Raw genomic sequence first — 15,703 nt, forward strand, 5'->3', positions numbered from 1 at the left:
TTTTATGTACAATATTGCGAAATAAATTAATACAGTCATCAATTTGTCTACTAATTAGTAAATTGAATTAACAAATTAGTTGCCATTTCAAAAAGGGGGCAAATTTAATTCCCTTTTCTTCTCAATCACATCATCAGTGAAAAAAAGTCAATTTCATCAAACATTCACACATTAGTGCAGACAGTCTTGCCTTTGCTCAAACGGTGAACGGTACGATGATGACATTAATTATGCCCCAGCCTAGATTGACATGTAATAGGTTTTTGAATAGCTCTAATTTGTTTTGCTTGTATGTTTGTTTATAATTTGTCTTTGTCTTTGTGTTTTTCGCAGGCTCCTTCCTTGTCCATCTTCCACAAGCTATTTTCACCAAAATCTACATCAATGAGATCAACATTACGTCGTGCGAGTGGAAAGATGGCGGGGGCATGTACACTGTGTTTTCGGCTTTCGAGCTCTACGTTATTCCGCTCGCAATTATCATGGCTTGCTACGTGCAGATTCTCCTACAAGTATGGCAGAAGACATCGGGTGGTACAGAGAGCGCTCAGGCGCACGCGCGCGCTCTGCGGAGGAAGAAGAAAATTACCCGGATGGTGTTCATCGTCGTGATTTTGTTCGCGCTGTGCTGGGCACCGATACACATCTTCAACATACTAGACATTGCTGCAAGAGATTTTCTCCTTAGGGACCACATCGCAGCCACGTGGCTGAAAATTTTCTTTCTGACGTTGGCGTACGCGAACTCATGTATCAATCCCTTTGTCTACGCATTTACCACGACAAGTTTCAAGAAATATTTCAAGACGGTCTTTGGGGCTGCTTGCGGACACTATTCAAGGGAGGGACACACCATGAGCATCAGCATGGAAACGAAATCGGAGAGGATCTCAGCAAATCCGTCAAAAGACGACTCGTCCTTGTGACTAATAAAATTGTGTTTCGGGCACGGTTCTGCTGTGGACGATGCTTGTGATGGAGGGGAAGATGGAGACGAGGTATGAAGACTAACTAGCCGCTAGGCGCCGCTGAACCTTGGCACGGCTTAAGATAGTCCGAATGTATGGAGATGGACACGTTGTTGGTTGCTGTTCCATCGATCATCGATCGCGGATGCACTATGAACATCATTCCTGTGTCAGATGACGTCAGAACGTGCCTCTCTGTACTTTCCTTCGTACCCAACATTGTGTGATCTTTCTGTTGCAAGACAGTAAGTGCAATGGAGTTGGGAGGCAAACAGGATGCCACCTGTTGATGCAAAAAAGAGCAACGATTCGAACCAAGATCGAGTGCATCACGGTAGGACCTGGACCAGGTACTCTAGAGTGCCAGGCTGCCACATTTGGCCCGTGGACTCTCCGGTTGGCAGTAGGGCGATAAAGAGGACTCCAGCCGAGCCTGAACCAATGAAGTGCGTGTACAAAAAAAAAAAAAAAAGTTTGACTCGCTCGTACCTGAACTTTGGTTTAGGACCGTGTTGCTGACAAATCGTGACACGATGGCCAACCTCTCTTGTGCTCCACAGAACTGGCCCTGGAATTGTCCCAGAGTGGAAAGATTCCCCTCGGACACGGAAAAAAAAAGAGGAAGAAAATGGAAAGGGACACAGAGAAAAATAAAGAGATTGGGAAACGTTTGTTTGTTGTACGTCTGAATGTTTTGTCATGAATATGCTTGCCTACATTATGTGAAAAGATACAATACACCAAGGACGTGGGAGAGGCTTTCGGAGGATTCTCCTTTCTCTTTGCTTGGAACTGAAGCCCCGCAGTCCCTAATCCTTGTGCAAACAGACAAAAGAACGAGACATGAGAGTTCAACATTTCTTATTAAGTGGCACCAGAACAGCCACGTTTTCGGAGAAGGTCACTGTGAAGGACAAGTGAAAATACCATCCTGTTTCTATAGGCTCGTGTGAATTTGTGAAGAAGCGGAGAGGTACAAGTCTTGACATTTCCGTACGGTTGTTTTTCTTTCTGATGTCATGCAATTTCCGAGTCTCTTACATGAACTGGCAAAGATTTGTAACCAAAATGCTTTGTTGTTTCCGGAGTTATGACGAGAAAGCGGGAGATGTTGCAGCTGTTCTCTCGCTCACAGCAAGAAATTTGTATCTTCTGCACCTATCACCGTACCCTCTTCTTGGTTGACCAAACCTTGCACTTCCACATCGATCTGTATCGTTGTTTATAAAGAGATGCATGATGCAACGTGTGCGTCAACTAAAGAATCATTTCCCTTGATATTTTAAGACAAGTGTCGTAAAATCACTCACCAGCAGCCAGCAGACTACACGCAATTACACGCACACGCACACATGTATGACATGCATGCACATACAGATTCCTCGAACAGAGAGCATTATAAGATGTCTGACTTTGTAAGTGGAAATTTTTTTCCCGTTTTTTTTTCCTTCTTTTTTTTTCTTTCATGCGGCTGCTAATTTCGAATAGCGCGAAGGAGACGATGCAGCAACCCTCTTCGCCGACAAGTGTGACACGATGCACGACAGGTACGTTTAAATTGCAAACCCTGCAGCCCCCGAGACGGGAAATTCTCTGACAACGTGTATGCGCTGTCACGCGTAGAGAGTACACATCTCGATGGGCAGAAGGCTCCTGTGCAAGGAAGCCGTAATGTTCGAGTAGTCGCATGGTTACAATTCGGATGCATGACAAAATGGGAGCCTTTCTATAAGTAAAAAGACAGGCACCATTAGGCATCGTGTTTGTAAACCGTATTATTTTATGCACTCGAATGCCGACAGTATTGACACAGCTGTGTAGCAAACTTCCTTCCGTGAGGCGGGTGTTGTGCACTCTATCGACGGATCAATATAGTGTCCATTAAGAGATAAATATCAATGAGTGTTGATATTGATGGTTAAAGACATAATAGCTTAAACCTATAGCATAATCGGCTTCACGGAAATGGCAAAGATTTGCATGCAAGGAAACAGCACAAGGTGCAAGGTTGAATAAGACAGCTATCCAAGACGTGGGGAGTGCAAAGGGTAGATGGTAGATAGCATAAAACGGAGACATGTATTGATGCACATTGTTTTTCTAGTTTCCTCCTATTTTTTCCTTTATCGTCATTCGTATTGTTTTCGCAACTATTGTGGATGTCATTTGTTTGTTTGTTTGTTTGTTGTTTTTGTCGCTACATTAATCTCGCAGAAGAAAAAGTGTCGTTGCCACATTTGAGTTAACTCGTATCCAGCACAGAAGAGAATAAAGATAATCAGGAGTAGATATGTACTTACACACATATTTCAGATATATGTATCTATCATTCACTGAAGAAAGAAAAACCATTCCACTGGAGGTAATCAAAGGAAATATAATTTTTTTTTAAAAAGACTTTGTCATCGTCTGTTTTGTTTATTACTTCTTTTTATAATTCTAGCAATGTATATATTAAATGTTTCATAAAAATAAATTACGTAATGTGATACAAGGGGATATGGCGACACGAATGGCATGACTTTGTGCAATATGTAGGCATTCACTCGTGAACAAGTTCCGTGATGCTGAGTTTGTGTACCATAACGATATGATTTCATTAACATCGCAAGGGCAAGCGCAAAATGAATGAAATGCGGAACTTGCCATGATCTTTGAAGCATACATCCTGAGCCAAGGAAAAGAAGAAAAAATATGAATAAAAGATACAAAGTTGCTGAAAGCCTGCGGCAGGGGCGTATCCAGGAATTCCGTAAAGAGGGAGCGCGTTTACAAAATTGAAGGGGGGCGCACGCACCCCTCCCCCATTTTTTCTTTTTATTTCTTTTGTTTCAACAAAAATAAAGGGGGGGGGGCGTGCGCCGGTTGCGGTCCTCCCTGGATCCGCCACTGTGCAGTGTTATACATTTTGACCCCTCTCTTTTGCCCCCCCCCCCCCTCTCTCTCTCTCTCTCTCCCTCCAAACTTTATACAGATAACAAATAAGGTATGGGCAGCAGGTAAGCAAATTGGTAAGGGGAATTCTCATTGCTCATTTTCATAGCCTGTGAATTTACCCATATTTTATTCTTGAATATCGGCCACATCAACGCGTTAGAAGTGTATTTACTATTTTCTTATTTTGTGGGAATGGACGAGAGTGATATAAAATTAAGTACAAGTTATGTTTCCCTCTGAATTACCTGCGTTCAAAATCCACATTCATGCTGTATATATTCAAGTCTACTGTCCATTCTTGTATGTACGTTTGTGTAATTATCTATGATCTGTAAATGTCAAAACACTGAGTTTGCAAGACGAAATAAAACTTGATTTGAGTTTCAAGAACTCAATGCTGTGTTTTCTATTTTGTAGCCATTTTTCCAGTTTATGTGTACTGCGTACGGTTTACGTACATGAAGTGAAAATTGTCGCACACGCACGCAAACACAAAGATATATATATATATATATATATATATATATATATATATATATATAACTGTGTATATACACATTAACACACACACACACACAAATATGTATATATATATATATATATATATATATATATATATATATAACATATCATGTACATTTTTTTAAGGAAGGCTACGAATTACCTCAGTCATGTCATTACATTAATGTTATCATTGGCTAAAGAGCTTCAAAGAGTAGGGTTCCTTTAAAAGCAGCAGCTTCATTAGCATCATCTCCTCCGGTTAAAAAAAAAGAAGCTCTCTTGGAATATGGAAATAGAATGAACTTTGACCATCTGTGGACAATGAATTCTACTCCACAATGGAGTGGATGCTATGTGTCCTAACACTTTTGTAAGTATCATATTCCTTTTCGTTCGGAAAAGTTTAGCGGAGATGCAGACATTGTTACGCCTACTTTCCAGAACATCCAGAGCGCCTGAGGGATTTGATGCTGAAAAGACTATGTATCATGCACGTATATATATATATATATATATATATATATATATATATATATATACATATATATATATATATATATATATATATATATATATATATATATGTATATATATATGTATATATATATATATATATATATATATATATATATATATATATATATATATACTTTGAAAAAAAGGAAAGATAGACACTAAAAACAAGAATATCTACGGGATGTGCATAGTATTTCAGCATTCTTTCATGACAAATAAAATTTAAAATTGAGGGGGTCGGTGCAATATAGTGCTAACCCACACTTTTGTCAAAATTGAGTTACATGCATTTTCATAATCCTTATCCTTCACTCTAACCTCCGAGAAAATATCATATTTGAATTCAACTAATAGAATGGTAAAAAAAATGCATGCATTCAAGTTTTATTAATGTACAATGTATAGCCTTTCCAAACATTCAACAGCGATTATCTCAAAATGACTATTGTGTGGGTTAAACCTATATCGCACCGACCTTCTCAAATACAGGATCATATAACTAGCACAAGCCATTCCACCCCCTTAAATGCATACGATTACAGTTCGTTATTCCGAAGATTCGTAATTCCGATTGTTCATTGATCATTACGAAATAAGATTATTCTACGCACCGTCTTTCCGTGTTTCGATTAGAAAAACCTTATTGCATTACTGAATCTATGAACCTTCAGAATAACGACTCTTCGGGAAAACGCCACAAATGTTTGCATTAAAGGAATCTTCTGATTGACGAACCTTCGAAAAAACGACAGCAACTCACAAATTAATGTGCGGATTGTGACGAACATCAACGTAGAGCGGATTTGTGCGTTTGGATTGAATAACGAACCTTCGGCATGTGTTCGGAATAACGACTTTTATTTTGATTTTGGATTATCTTCTCCTTGGGGACCATGAGTATATCATCCCGCATACACTCATGCACACACACACACACACACACACACACACACACACACACACACACACATACACACATACACGCATACACAAACTCCTGTTATGAGGTGCTCAGCATTCCAAGTTTTGAAAGTAGAAAACCCTAAACTTTGATAAACACGATCAAGTCTCCAGACGAAACACTTGGAGAAATGGATAAGTTAGTGAAGGAATAAGAATAATGACGAATTAAATCCTATATAAAATTTTGACATTTCAAATTACAGAGACACAGTTGCAAACAATTACACCAATATTCAGGTAGAGAACACCAGTTGTACAGATATCCGATATATCAAATGACTGGTATACTCTGATCATGATTGTAGCTCCATGCTCTGATGCTGATTGATACATGCTCCTCAAGAAAGAATGGGGAGAAATGTCTGTGCACTTTTAGTGCTGTGTAGAACGGGTCCTTCTGGAGAATGGTATATTACCAACTACTGTAATATTAACAGTATAGACAATAGTATCGAGTAGTAATACAATAGACAATCATCAAAACCACATTATGAAAACAACAGTTTGTAACAAAGAAATAAAGAGTATAGTCCAACAAAGGATCAGACGCCTGGTAATTTTACATCATTGAATGCTATCAAATGACATTGTTTGTTTTATGATGTCAAAAATGTATATGTCATATGACTTATGAAAAAGCACAATGTTTTTAATCTGATCAATAAAATCCAGAAATCAAAAAAACCCCAAAGAAATAAAAGAAAAAATAAAATAAAACTTCCCAGTTCAAGTGTTCGAGGTTCTCGTCTTTTCTCGGCTCCAATGGGCTTTAACAGTCAATTGTTACATCACAGATAATATTATATCGGTCGTTTGTAATGGGCAGCGTCAGGAGTCGCATTGACGCTGTGCTGACCGCCCACTCAGCAACACGCAAAACGGATTGTGAAGGGTTTGGATGGGAGGATGGGGGGGGGGGGGAAGGAGGGGATGGATATCTATTCGTGACTTATCAGAATAGAAGCGTTCCGACTCTTTCTCAATCCCTGACAAGTGTGATTTATCAAGCGAAACGTGATTGCAAGGGACTTGGATCGACTCTTCATCCATCAGCCCGCCCGTCCCTCGGCCGGCCGTGCGTTCGGATCTTACCGGAGGAAGCAGTTCACGGGAATAGAGGGCACCGCCACAAGGGGGTAATTTGATGCCCCTTCTCAACATCAAGAGAACCGAACATGAAAATTATTCAATTTGGGTATGAACTGATAGGCAAATGAATGGATGAAATCGACGAGGGAGATGTTCAGACAATTTCAAAAGAGAATCATGTGTCGCTGTGTGTTGCGACAGGATACTCGCCAAAGAAAACGCAGTGTGTGCTGATGATGTCAGCTTTTGTGGAGGATATTGTGTTCGTACGGTAACACAATTATGTTTGTTTGCCTAGGTAGGGGAACGTCCCTCGTGATGTCCTTGCGTATTCCATGACTTGAAGCCCACACTAAATTTTGAACTGTTTTTCAGTGTTGTTCCTCTATAGAACCACCAAATTAGTACAAGGTTTATAATGCAGATCACCTGGTACAGTCGGCAAAGCGTTTTCAGTAATTTTATGGTACTAATCAAAAAGCTGTTTGTTGCTGTTTCAGAGTCAGTGATATCGTTCAATAGTTTAATTTGTTATCTAAAAACGCATGAAACGTGTTCCACAATGTTGTTATATATCTTGTTACGTGAATTTGATTGAATTTTTAATACAAAACCTGTGTTTGTTTTTGCAGGACATATGATGTGTATCATGTGTGTGTGTTTTGTGTATGTATGTGCATGTTTGTTTGTGTGTGGGCCTTTGTGTCTCTGTGAGGTGTGTGAGTGTGCGTGTGTGTGTGTGTGTGTGTGTGTGTGTGTGACTTATAGGGCAGTTTGGTGATGGCTCAGGGGGAGTTGGCATGACAGTGACCCACCTCTATTCTCGGGGCGCTCTTTCTGAACAGGTTGGTAAACACTAGCTCTTGGGTAATAAATCTCCTGAAGCTAATATTGGCCTGTCTCCGATGGGCAAACATATTCATCTCGATTGTACGGATCACCTCCTTTCATAACTCTCTCGACGTCGGGCTGGAAGGACAATATTAGACGACTAAACAATATTGCAGACCGCCCCTCATTTTCATGCGCACTTAGGAGACACATGACGAAATGAAATTGAATTCGAATTGAAAATTGATGCGGTGCATATTATTTTAAGGTGCATAATATTATCATTCCGCCCATCGCCACACCGCGCGCGTATTACACTCTGCCATCTACAATGAGAAAAGGAACACTGTAATTTGTTTTCGAAATCTCATGAGGATCTCAAGAACTATCAAAACAACTGTGATGATGGTTTGAAAGGCTAGGGATGAGATAACCCAGGGGGAAAGTGTTACATAAAAAAAGACAGGAAAGAAAAGAGAAACAGCAACAATCAAAACGATTTTGGTATGCATCATCACATTTTGTGCATTACCCCTTCCACTGTGCCAGACCGAATTTCGCTCTGAGTGCCGGGGATGTGTGAAATGCCCATGGCTTGTCTACTTTTCCCGCTCTAGTCCCCGACATGTCTTTACCATCCGCAAGCATGCATGTCGCGCAACTATTCCCACAGGGCGCTGTCATTTCAAAATATTCATCTGCAATTACTTCATTTTCCCCCAATCTTACGTGATCTGTTGCTCAACGCACAATTTTCATGAAAATCTATGCAATTTTGATTATTCGGTTGCGCTACATTTCTTGCAACCATTAAGTGGAGGCTTAATGTAACTGGACGTAACAATAGATATAGGATGTACAAAGATGTGATTTTCTTTCCCGTTCTTGAATAAGAAAGCTTGTGTTGTGTAAACTTTGTTTTTTCTTTATGTCTGGTGATTACATTTTATCGGCTTTTATTATGTAGAACTGACGTACAATTATTGTGTGTAAAAATGAATGAGTCTTGTCTTTTCTTTGTAACGTCACAAGTTTTTCTTTTGCTTCATTTCTTTGCTATAATTACGCAACGTCATGATTTCATACATACACACACAGAAATACGCATAGGCCTATGTATATTTATATATTATACAAATAGTGCATAATTTTGAATGCATTATATTGGTACTAGATTATAATACGTGACAAATGCACAATCAGCCCAAGTGTAGTTTTATTTCACCGTAGCTAAAGGCCGAGGTGAAATGAAATTACACGAGGGTTAATTGTGCATTTTTGAGTGTATACTGGCTAGGATAGTGCATGTAAAGAGCATGTAGGCCTACCATTTGTCATAGTAAAGTGTATTTTCAACACTTATTTTTCTAGCTGTAGGACGATCTAGGACAGGACCGCTAGTCCCGTAGATTTTGCACAAACAATCAGAATTCCAGCTTCCAACTACGACATGTAACTTTGTTGACGTTCCACGTACCAATACCCTGCACGGTTCATGGAGAATCAAGGCTGCGTTTCCTCAAAATAAGATATGCAGATACAGATGTCGTCCAAATCTAAATAGAACGGATTAGAAGGTTTTGGATCCTAATCAAATGATTGGCTGAGAGCAATCACGTGACAAGTCTTTAATTTTTGTCTAACATGCCCAGCGGTCATTAGTTTTTACCTTTGACCGCCTATGAATGACCGGTACTAACGAGTTAGGCGCAAAAATGTGGCTTGCCAAAATCACGCTCAATGACATCACGATTGCATACTTCAGCAATGCGCATTCAGTCAATTTCAAGCGCGCAGTCAGTCAGTTATAAGCGAGCACTCAATTACCTTTTTACGTGAACAAGTTTTCGTGTGCAGTACCAGTGTACGCGTGTTGGGAGCACTTCTTCCGACATCTTGGCTTTTTCAAAAGCAAATTGTATATTAGGCCTATAATGTAGCTGACTGGTATTTACCCATGAAATAAGGTAAGTGAAAAATAGTTCATAGAACCATTTTATGATACAAATGATGCACAGGTTTGAGTTCGGGACGTTAGTAAAGATGTGGCTCACTCTCGGGTATACGTAATATGTCTCTGGTTTTTTTTTTCATGTGCGCTTTGTCTCTGTGTTACAATGTATGTTAGTTTAGTTATGCTGAATCAAATGTATTTTGTGTTTACCCATGTACATGTGTAATGTCTGCAATGCTGAATAAAATAATAATAATAATGATAATAATGATAATAATAATAATGATAATATATCATGCCTTTGTGAGTGTATCGGTTTGTCTCTCTAGGCGCGGTCAGACTGGCAAAATATCGAGAAGTGTAAGATCGCGAAGTCTTCGCGATCTTTTGTCGTGCGGTCACACTGGCAGCCAAACTTCTCGATTTTTGGATCGAGAAGTTTGGGTCATCGGTGCGCGCGCGCAAGAAAGAAGAAAGAGCGCGCCTTCTGATGGCTTGTGATTGTGACGTAAAAATCCACGCCTGTACATGACAATGGCCTCGCGCTTCGGAGACACTGTCCGCAAGCACGTGGTGGACTGGTCACGTGACAAAGATCGCGAAGTTTCAGTTTCTCGCGATCACACTGTCAAAAGATCGAGAAGTTTGGCGGGGGTGAGGGAAATATCCCTAGTTGATGGGGGAAGTTTCGCGAGAAGTTTTGGGGGAAGATTCGCGGGAAGTTTGCGGTCACACTGCCAAAACTTCGAGATCTTGAAGATCGCGATCTTAAACTTCTCGATCTTTTGCCAGTCTGACCGCGCCTTCTCTCTCTCTCTCTCTCTCTCTCTGTCTGTTTTTTGTTTTGTTTAAATTAAACATTTATTTGTAAGAATTTGGTATATCAGCATTTTGTGTCGAGATAGTTGACATAATGAAGTGACAATCTTTCGACTGTTAATGTGCAATGTAGTGTCCTCGATGATGCGATGTTTGTTTCTTTGTTCGATCAATCTTTATTTCCATCTGACAAGATGGCTGGATGGCCCATAATCAGCTGCATTCACTGATCTTCCGTGGGGTCCGGAGATATTGTGAGTACTTCGGGGCAGACCACTTAACTGGGTTATGCTCCCTGCGTGAAGGATGTCTAGGTGTATAAGAAATTTTGCTCACTCTTTCGTCCCATCAGCCACATGAAAGTCGGCTGTGATCCTCCCTGTCCCAATAATTGCGTGCCTGTTGGCAGTTCGTCGTCCAGCACCGTTCGAAGGGACTTGTCAGAAAACTCTCAGCCTCGGATTGCCGAAAGGACGCTGGGTGAAGTGCCGCATGACGAAAAATAAACGCACTGCAGAAAGCTGATCGAGCCCGACTGCGCCAAATCAACACCTCCGACCACGTGACTTTCTTTTTAAGCCTTCTTCAACTTCTGCTTCCTCTCCATGATGATCGCACGAAAGGAGAGAAAGAGAAATTTGGGGGAAACTTCATCCGGGGATAAATGAACCATGCCTCACTCCACTATGATTGTTATTCTTCTTTCGAGTGGGTGGTCGTGTCATGTGTAGGTATGCAGTGACGGCTGCATGAATGTGCGATCCTTGGTAGAACAGTCACGAAACTTGACCTCCTTGTATACGGAAAAGACAATAAATGTATTACCTCGCCATGAGTTGAAAAGTTAGTAACTTGGTATGGATATGATATACAATTCCCAAAATGTATCTAAGTTCCGTACATGGCCCAAAATGGCGAAGAGAAGCAAAAAAAAAAGTGATGTAATGTAAAAGATACTGATGTATCTTGTTCTTCACGGAAGTGAGCGCACACAGTGTGTTCGATACGTCATGCTTCTACGTGCACCATGGCGTGCATGACAACGGATACTTTCGTAGGTCATCCAGCAAGATTATTGTCCGGACGTTGGAAGTAGGTCGCTCTGATATGTAAACATTATAAGTGAAATACATACAGATAAATCCAAACAGGGAAACATGTGAGGGGGAATCCCAACAGTGTGGTGGATGAAACTCTAAACTGCTATAAACAAGACCATCTGGGTTTATTATCTGTCGTAGGTGCAATACACAGTGAGAACGATTCATTGGGTTACACTTTGCCTGCAGGCGGTAACATTTATGCAAGCAGCATAAGAAATAAAGCAAACAAAAATCAAAGCCCAAACGAATAAACTTGCTGCAAAACGGGTTCTCGAGATGGAAAAGTAACTTTGAGCAATTTCCGTTGCCGGTTGGTGTTTATTGATAATACTAGGGCAACATTGGGGGCGCTGTGGTAGTGCGGAAGCAGTTCTGGACGTCCAGTCCGGACGTTTTGGGTTCGAATCTAGTTGTGTGTCCACCCTATATAGGCAATCATATCCCAGTAAGATATGCGTAAGTTCCGAAGTTGTGTTTGAGTGACCAGGGTAGTGCGTAAGTGCCATAGGTTGTGCGAACAGTTGTGCGTAAAGCGCTTTACAGCAACAATAATCCAAAATAGCTGCGGGGGAGAGAATCGTATATTTACCTATTATAGGAAGGACCCACTGGAAGACTACATAACACAACGATTACAAAAGTATTTAAATTACTTCCAGGGATGGAGTGGCTGGTTCAGCTGCTTGCTGGTGAGCTGCAACAACGGACAAGGAGGAACAAAAGCACTCCTTGTCCTTTTACAGAATTATATCTGCACGACTCTTTTTACTGGGCCCAGGTATACAAGTAGGGCCTAATATGAATGGAAAAATTGCGAAACTGTAGCAGTCGTGATGTGGGGTCCTCTGCTATATTGTCCTTACATTAACGAAGCCAATAAGGGCAGAGAAGATACATATATGTTTTTGTTATCATAATAAAGATATAAAGTTATATCATATGATACTGATGTAAGCCTGCTTCCCAATACATTAACGCTCAATCACACATGCGCGCAGGCGTGATAATCTGATTTCTGTGATTAAATAATAGCTTGATCTGTTTATGATATCATATCTGATACATTAAGGGACTATCATCAGCATCAAACCAGTTGTGTGTGTGTGTGTGTGTGTGTGTGTGCTGGGTGAGGATGCATTTCTTGCTAATTAAGAATATTCTCTAAAACGTACGCACATGATCTAAACATTTCATTGAACATATTTCCTACCAAAATTGACAAAATCGAATAAACCGGCGCCTTAAAGGACAAGTTCCCCTTCATAAACATAAGGATTGAAAGAATGCAGCAATATTAGTAGAACACATCAGTGAAAGTTTGAGGAAAATTGGACAATCGATGCAAAAGTTATGAATTTTTAAAATTTTTGTGTTGGAACTGCTGGACGAGGAGACTACTACAGCTTGTGATGTCATATGAGTACAACAGTATAAAGAAAATGTAAAGAAAATTCAACATATTTTCATTTTTTCACATAACAAAAGAGCATTTGACTTGCCTCTTTCTAAAGGCAGAGGGAATAATATTACCCATGACATATGTCGGTAACGAGTCAAGGGAATGTGTACTTTTTTCAAAAGATTAAATTTTGTGAAATTCTCTTTATATTTTCCTTATGTTGTTGTACGCATGTGACATCGTACACTGCAGTAGTCTTCTCATCCAGCGGTTACTGCACAAAAACTTCAAAAAATCATAACTTTTGAACGGATTGTCCGATTTTCCCCAAACTTTCAATGATGTGTTCTACTAATATTGCTACATTTTCTCAATCCTTATGTTTATGAAGGTGAACTTTTTTTTTTTTTTTTTTTCCCTTCCACAGGGTGTTTTATTCATACACATATTCAGAAAGTCACATTTACAAATAATTTTTTAAATACAAAACATCGACAAAGAGTGGCCTACTGCACTTGTACATATAACATATAACTTATATCATTTTTTTTATTTTATTGGCAGAAATAACCCTGAAAACACTATGAATATCATGCAATTTTAATATTCAAAAGCACTTAATAAATAAAGCCCATTTCTTCACAAAAGTTTTTTCTCTACTATTCATTTGACTTATACATTTTTCCATCTCAAAATAACATTTTATCTCAGATATTATATGTTCGAATGACGGAACGGTCTTTTTTAATTTCGCTGAAAAAATTTCTCTTCTTATAACAATCATCATACAGTTTAATGCACTGTTGTTGAGACCATATAATCCGAATAACTTGTGTTGGTTTGTAAATACAATTTGTTTATCTATCTTCAAAAGTAACCATCGCTCAAACTTATTCCATATATTATTTGAATAAGGACATGAACAGAATATATGCATTATGGTTTCCTCACTGTCATTACAAAACGTACACTTTTTATCTGTTACAAAACCAAATTTTAAAAGAGCATCTTTCATATATAATATTCTATTGAGAATCTTAAATTGAAACCACCTCATATTAATATCAATAGTTGATTCAAAAGGAATTAAACAGTATAAAGACCATGTTTCATCATCAAGATCCAACATGCTACTCCACTTAACAAAACTGTTACAATGTTTTGACGTGTGTCTTAACAACGTTTGATAAATATCAGAACAACCTTTCTTATGTTTCAGTATTACATTTAAACCATGAGGAATAAAAGGGTCTGCTATTTTCGACATGCGGTTTTTTGCAAATGATTGGATAGAATTACACAGTCCACCGTGCTGAAGAAAGTTAGTTTGTATATCAAACTTCCTCTGAAATTCAAAATATGAAAGAAATTTTCCATCTTTATCTAACAAGTCATTTATAAAACGTACACCTTTTTCACACCAAGACTTAAAATATACAGTGTTATTATTCATTTTAATCAAAGGATTATTCCAAAGAGGCTGGCTTGCCCAATTATCATTTGTATTGATTTGTAGAAATTCTGAAAAAGCCAGAAGTACCTCTTTCCAAAAATCATTAGACATTACATTGGCAAGTTTTTTGTAGTACAGTGACCCCATAAATAAATGAAACGATACTGGTTGGGGCAAGAAAGAACGGAACATGTGGAACGTATAATGTGAACGTATGAAGGTGAACTTATGTTTATGAAGGTGAACTTATCCTTTAACATCGCCTTATATAGCAAATCAATTTGAAAACAATGATTTGCAATAATGTATTAGGTCTATCGTGGCAACGTTCGGTATTATCGCAATATTCGACCAGTGAATTGGTACACTGGATGACTATACGTTATCCATGGACTCGTTAATGTGCTAGCCTACATCAGTACACATCAATCACGAAAAACCAGCTCACGTTACACAGACTACTCAAATTACAATCACATTCATCAACTGAAGCAATATTCACAAGGCTCTGTCAGCCCCGCAGCTTTTAGAAGCAAGACCGTCTTCATCGTGCGAGATTCTGTTTACGACGAAATCGCGCAATCAAATGTTTGTCACGAACGCAATTTGGATTGCGCCAGAATATTAAATCGAAAGCAGTGTATGGAGTCAAGCCACAATCTCTGCGATTTGCCTCGCAATATGTCCCACTCCGCAGCAATTATGCCCTAGTACACCTACTATCAACCCACATAACAGATCGAGTAATGGCATGAGTCTTATCATTACAACGTGGATTAGTTGATGTCAATAACCGACATAATGAATGTTATACTACGCATGTCTGTGTTTTACATAAAGTCAAAATAATGCGTCTGATTGTCATATTCAAAATGACGATACAAAAACGACAGCAAGCGGATCTTTGATTGAAATTGCTGAATACCTTAAAGGGGAAGCAATTTTTTTCCCCAATAAACAGCAACTCTTCACAACAGATAATAAGAAAGAAAACGTTGCTTTTCAGATTTTATCCACGAAGTTGTAAAGTGATCCTATCTTCAATCTCCGGAACGACCAATAAACCCATGTTGGAATTTGTGCATTGTTTTGTTTGCTTTGTTTGCCTGTTTGTTTGACTCTGTTTTTGTTGGTGTGCTTGTTTTCTTTTCATTTCTCCATGAGAGT

At 39.2% G+C, this 15,703-nt stretch overlaps 1 protein-coding gene across 1 annotated transcript in view; it reads left to right on the top strand.

Moving 5' to 3' along the window:
- Positions 1–3,334, top strand: part of LOC139712402 (G-protein coupled receptor 54-like) — a 49,697-nt gene extending 46,363 nt beyond the window's left edge. The window contains exon 3 of the mRNA XM_071624553.1: positions 334–3,334. Coding sequence (XP_071480654.1) covers positions 334–926 — 593 coding nt within the window. The 3' untranslated portion in view covers positions 927–3,334. The remainder of the gene's footprint in view (positions 1–333) is intronic.
- Positions 3,335–15,703: the final 12,369 nt, after the last annotated feature.

The sequence above is a fragment of the Diadema antillarum genome, unplaced genomic scaffold (assembly GCF_040938485.1).
Source record: "Diadema antillarum isolate AM-2024a unplaced genomic scaffold, OU_Dant_1.0 scf00000000, whole genome shotgun sequence".
Lineage (NCBI taxonomy): Eukaryota > Metazoa > Echinodermata > Echinoidea > Diadematoida > Diadematidae > Diadema > Diadema antillarum.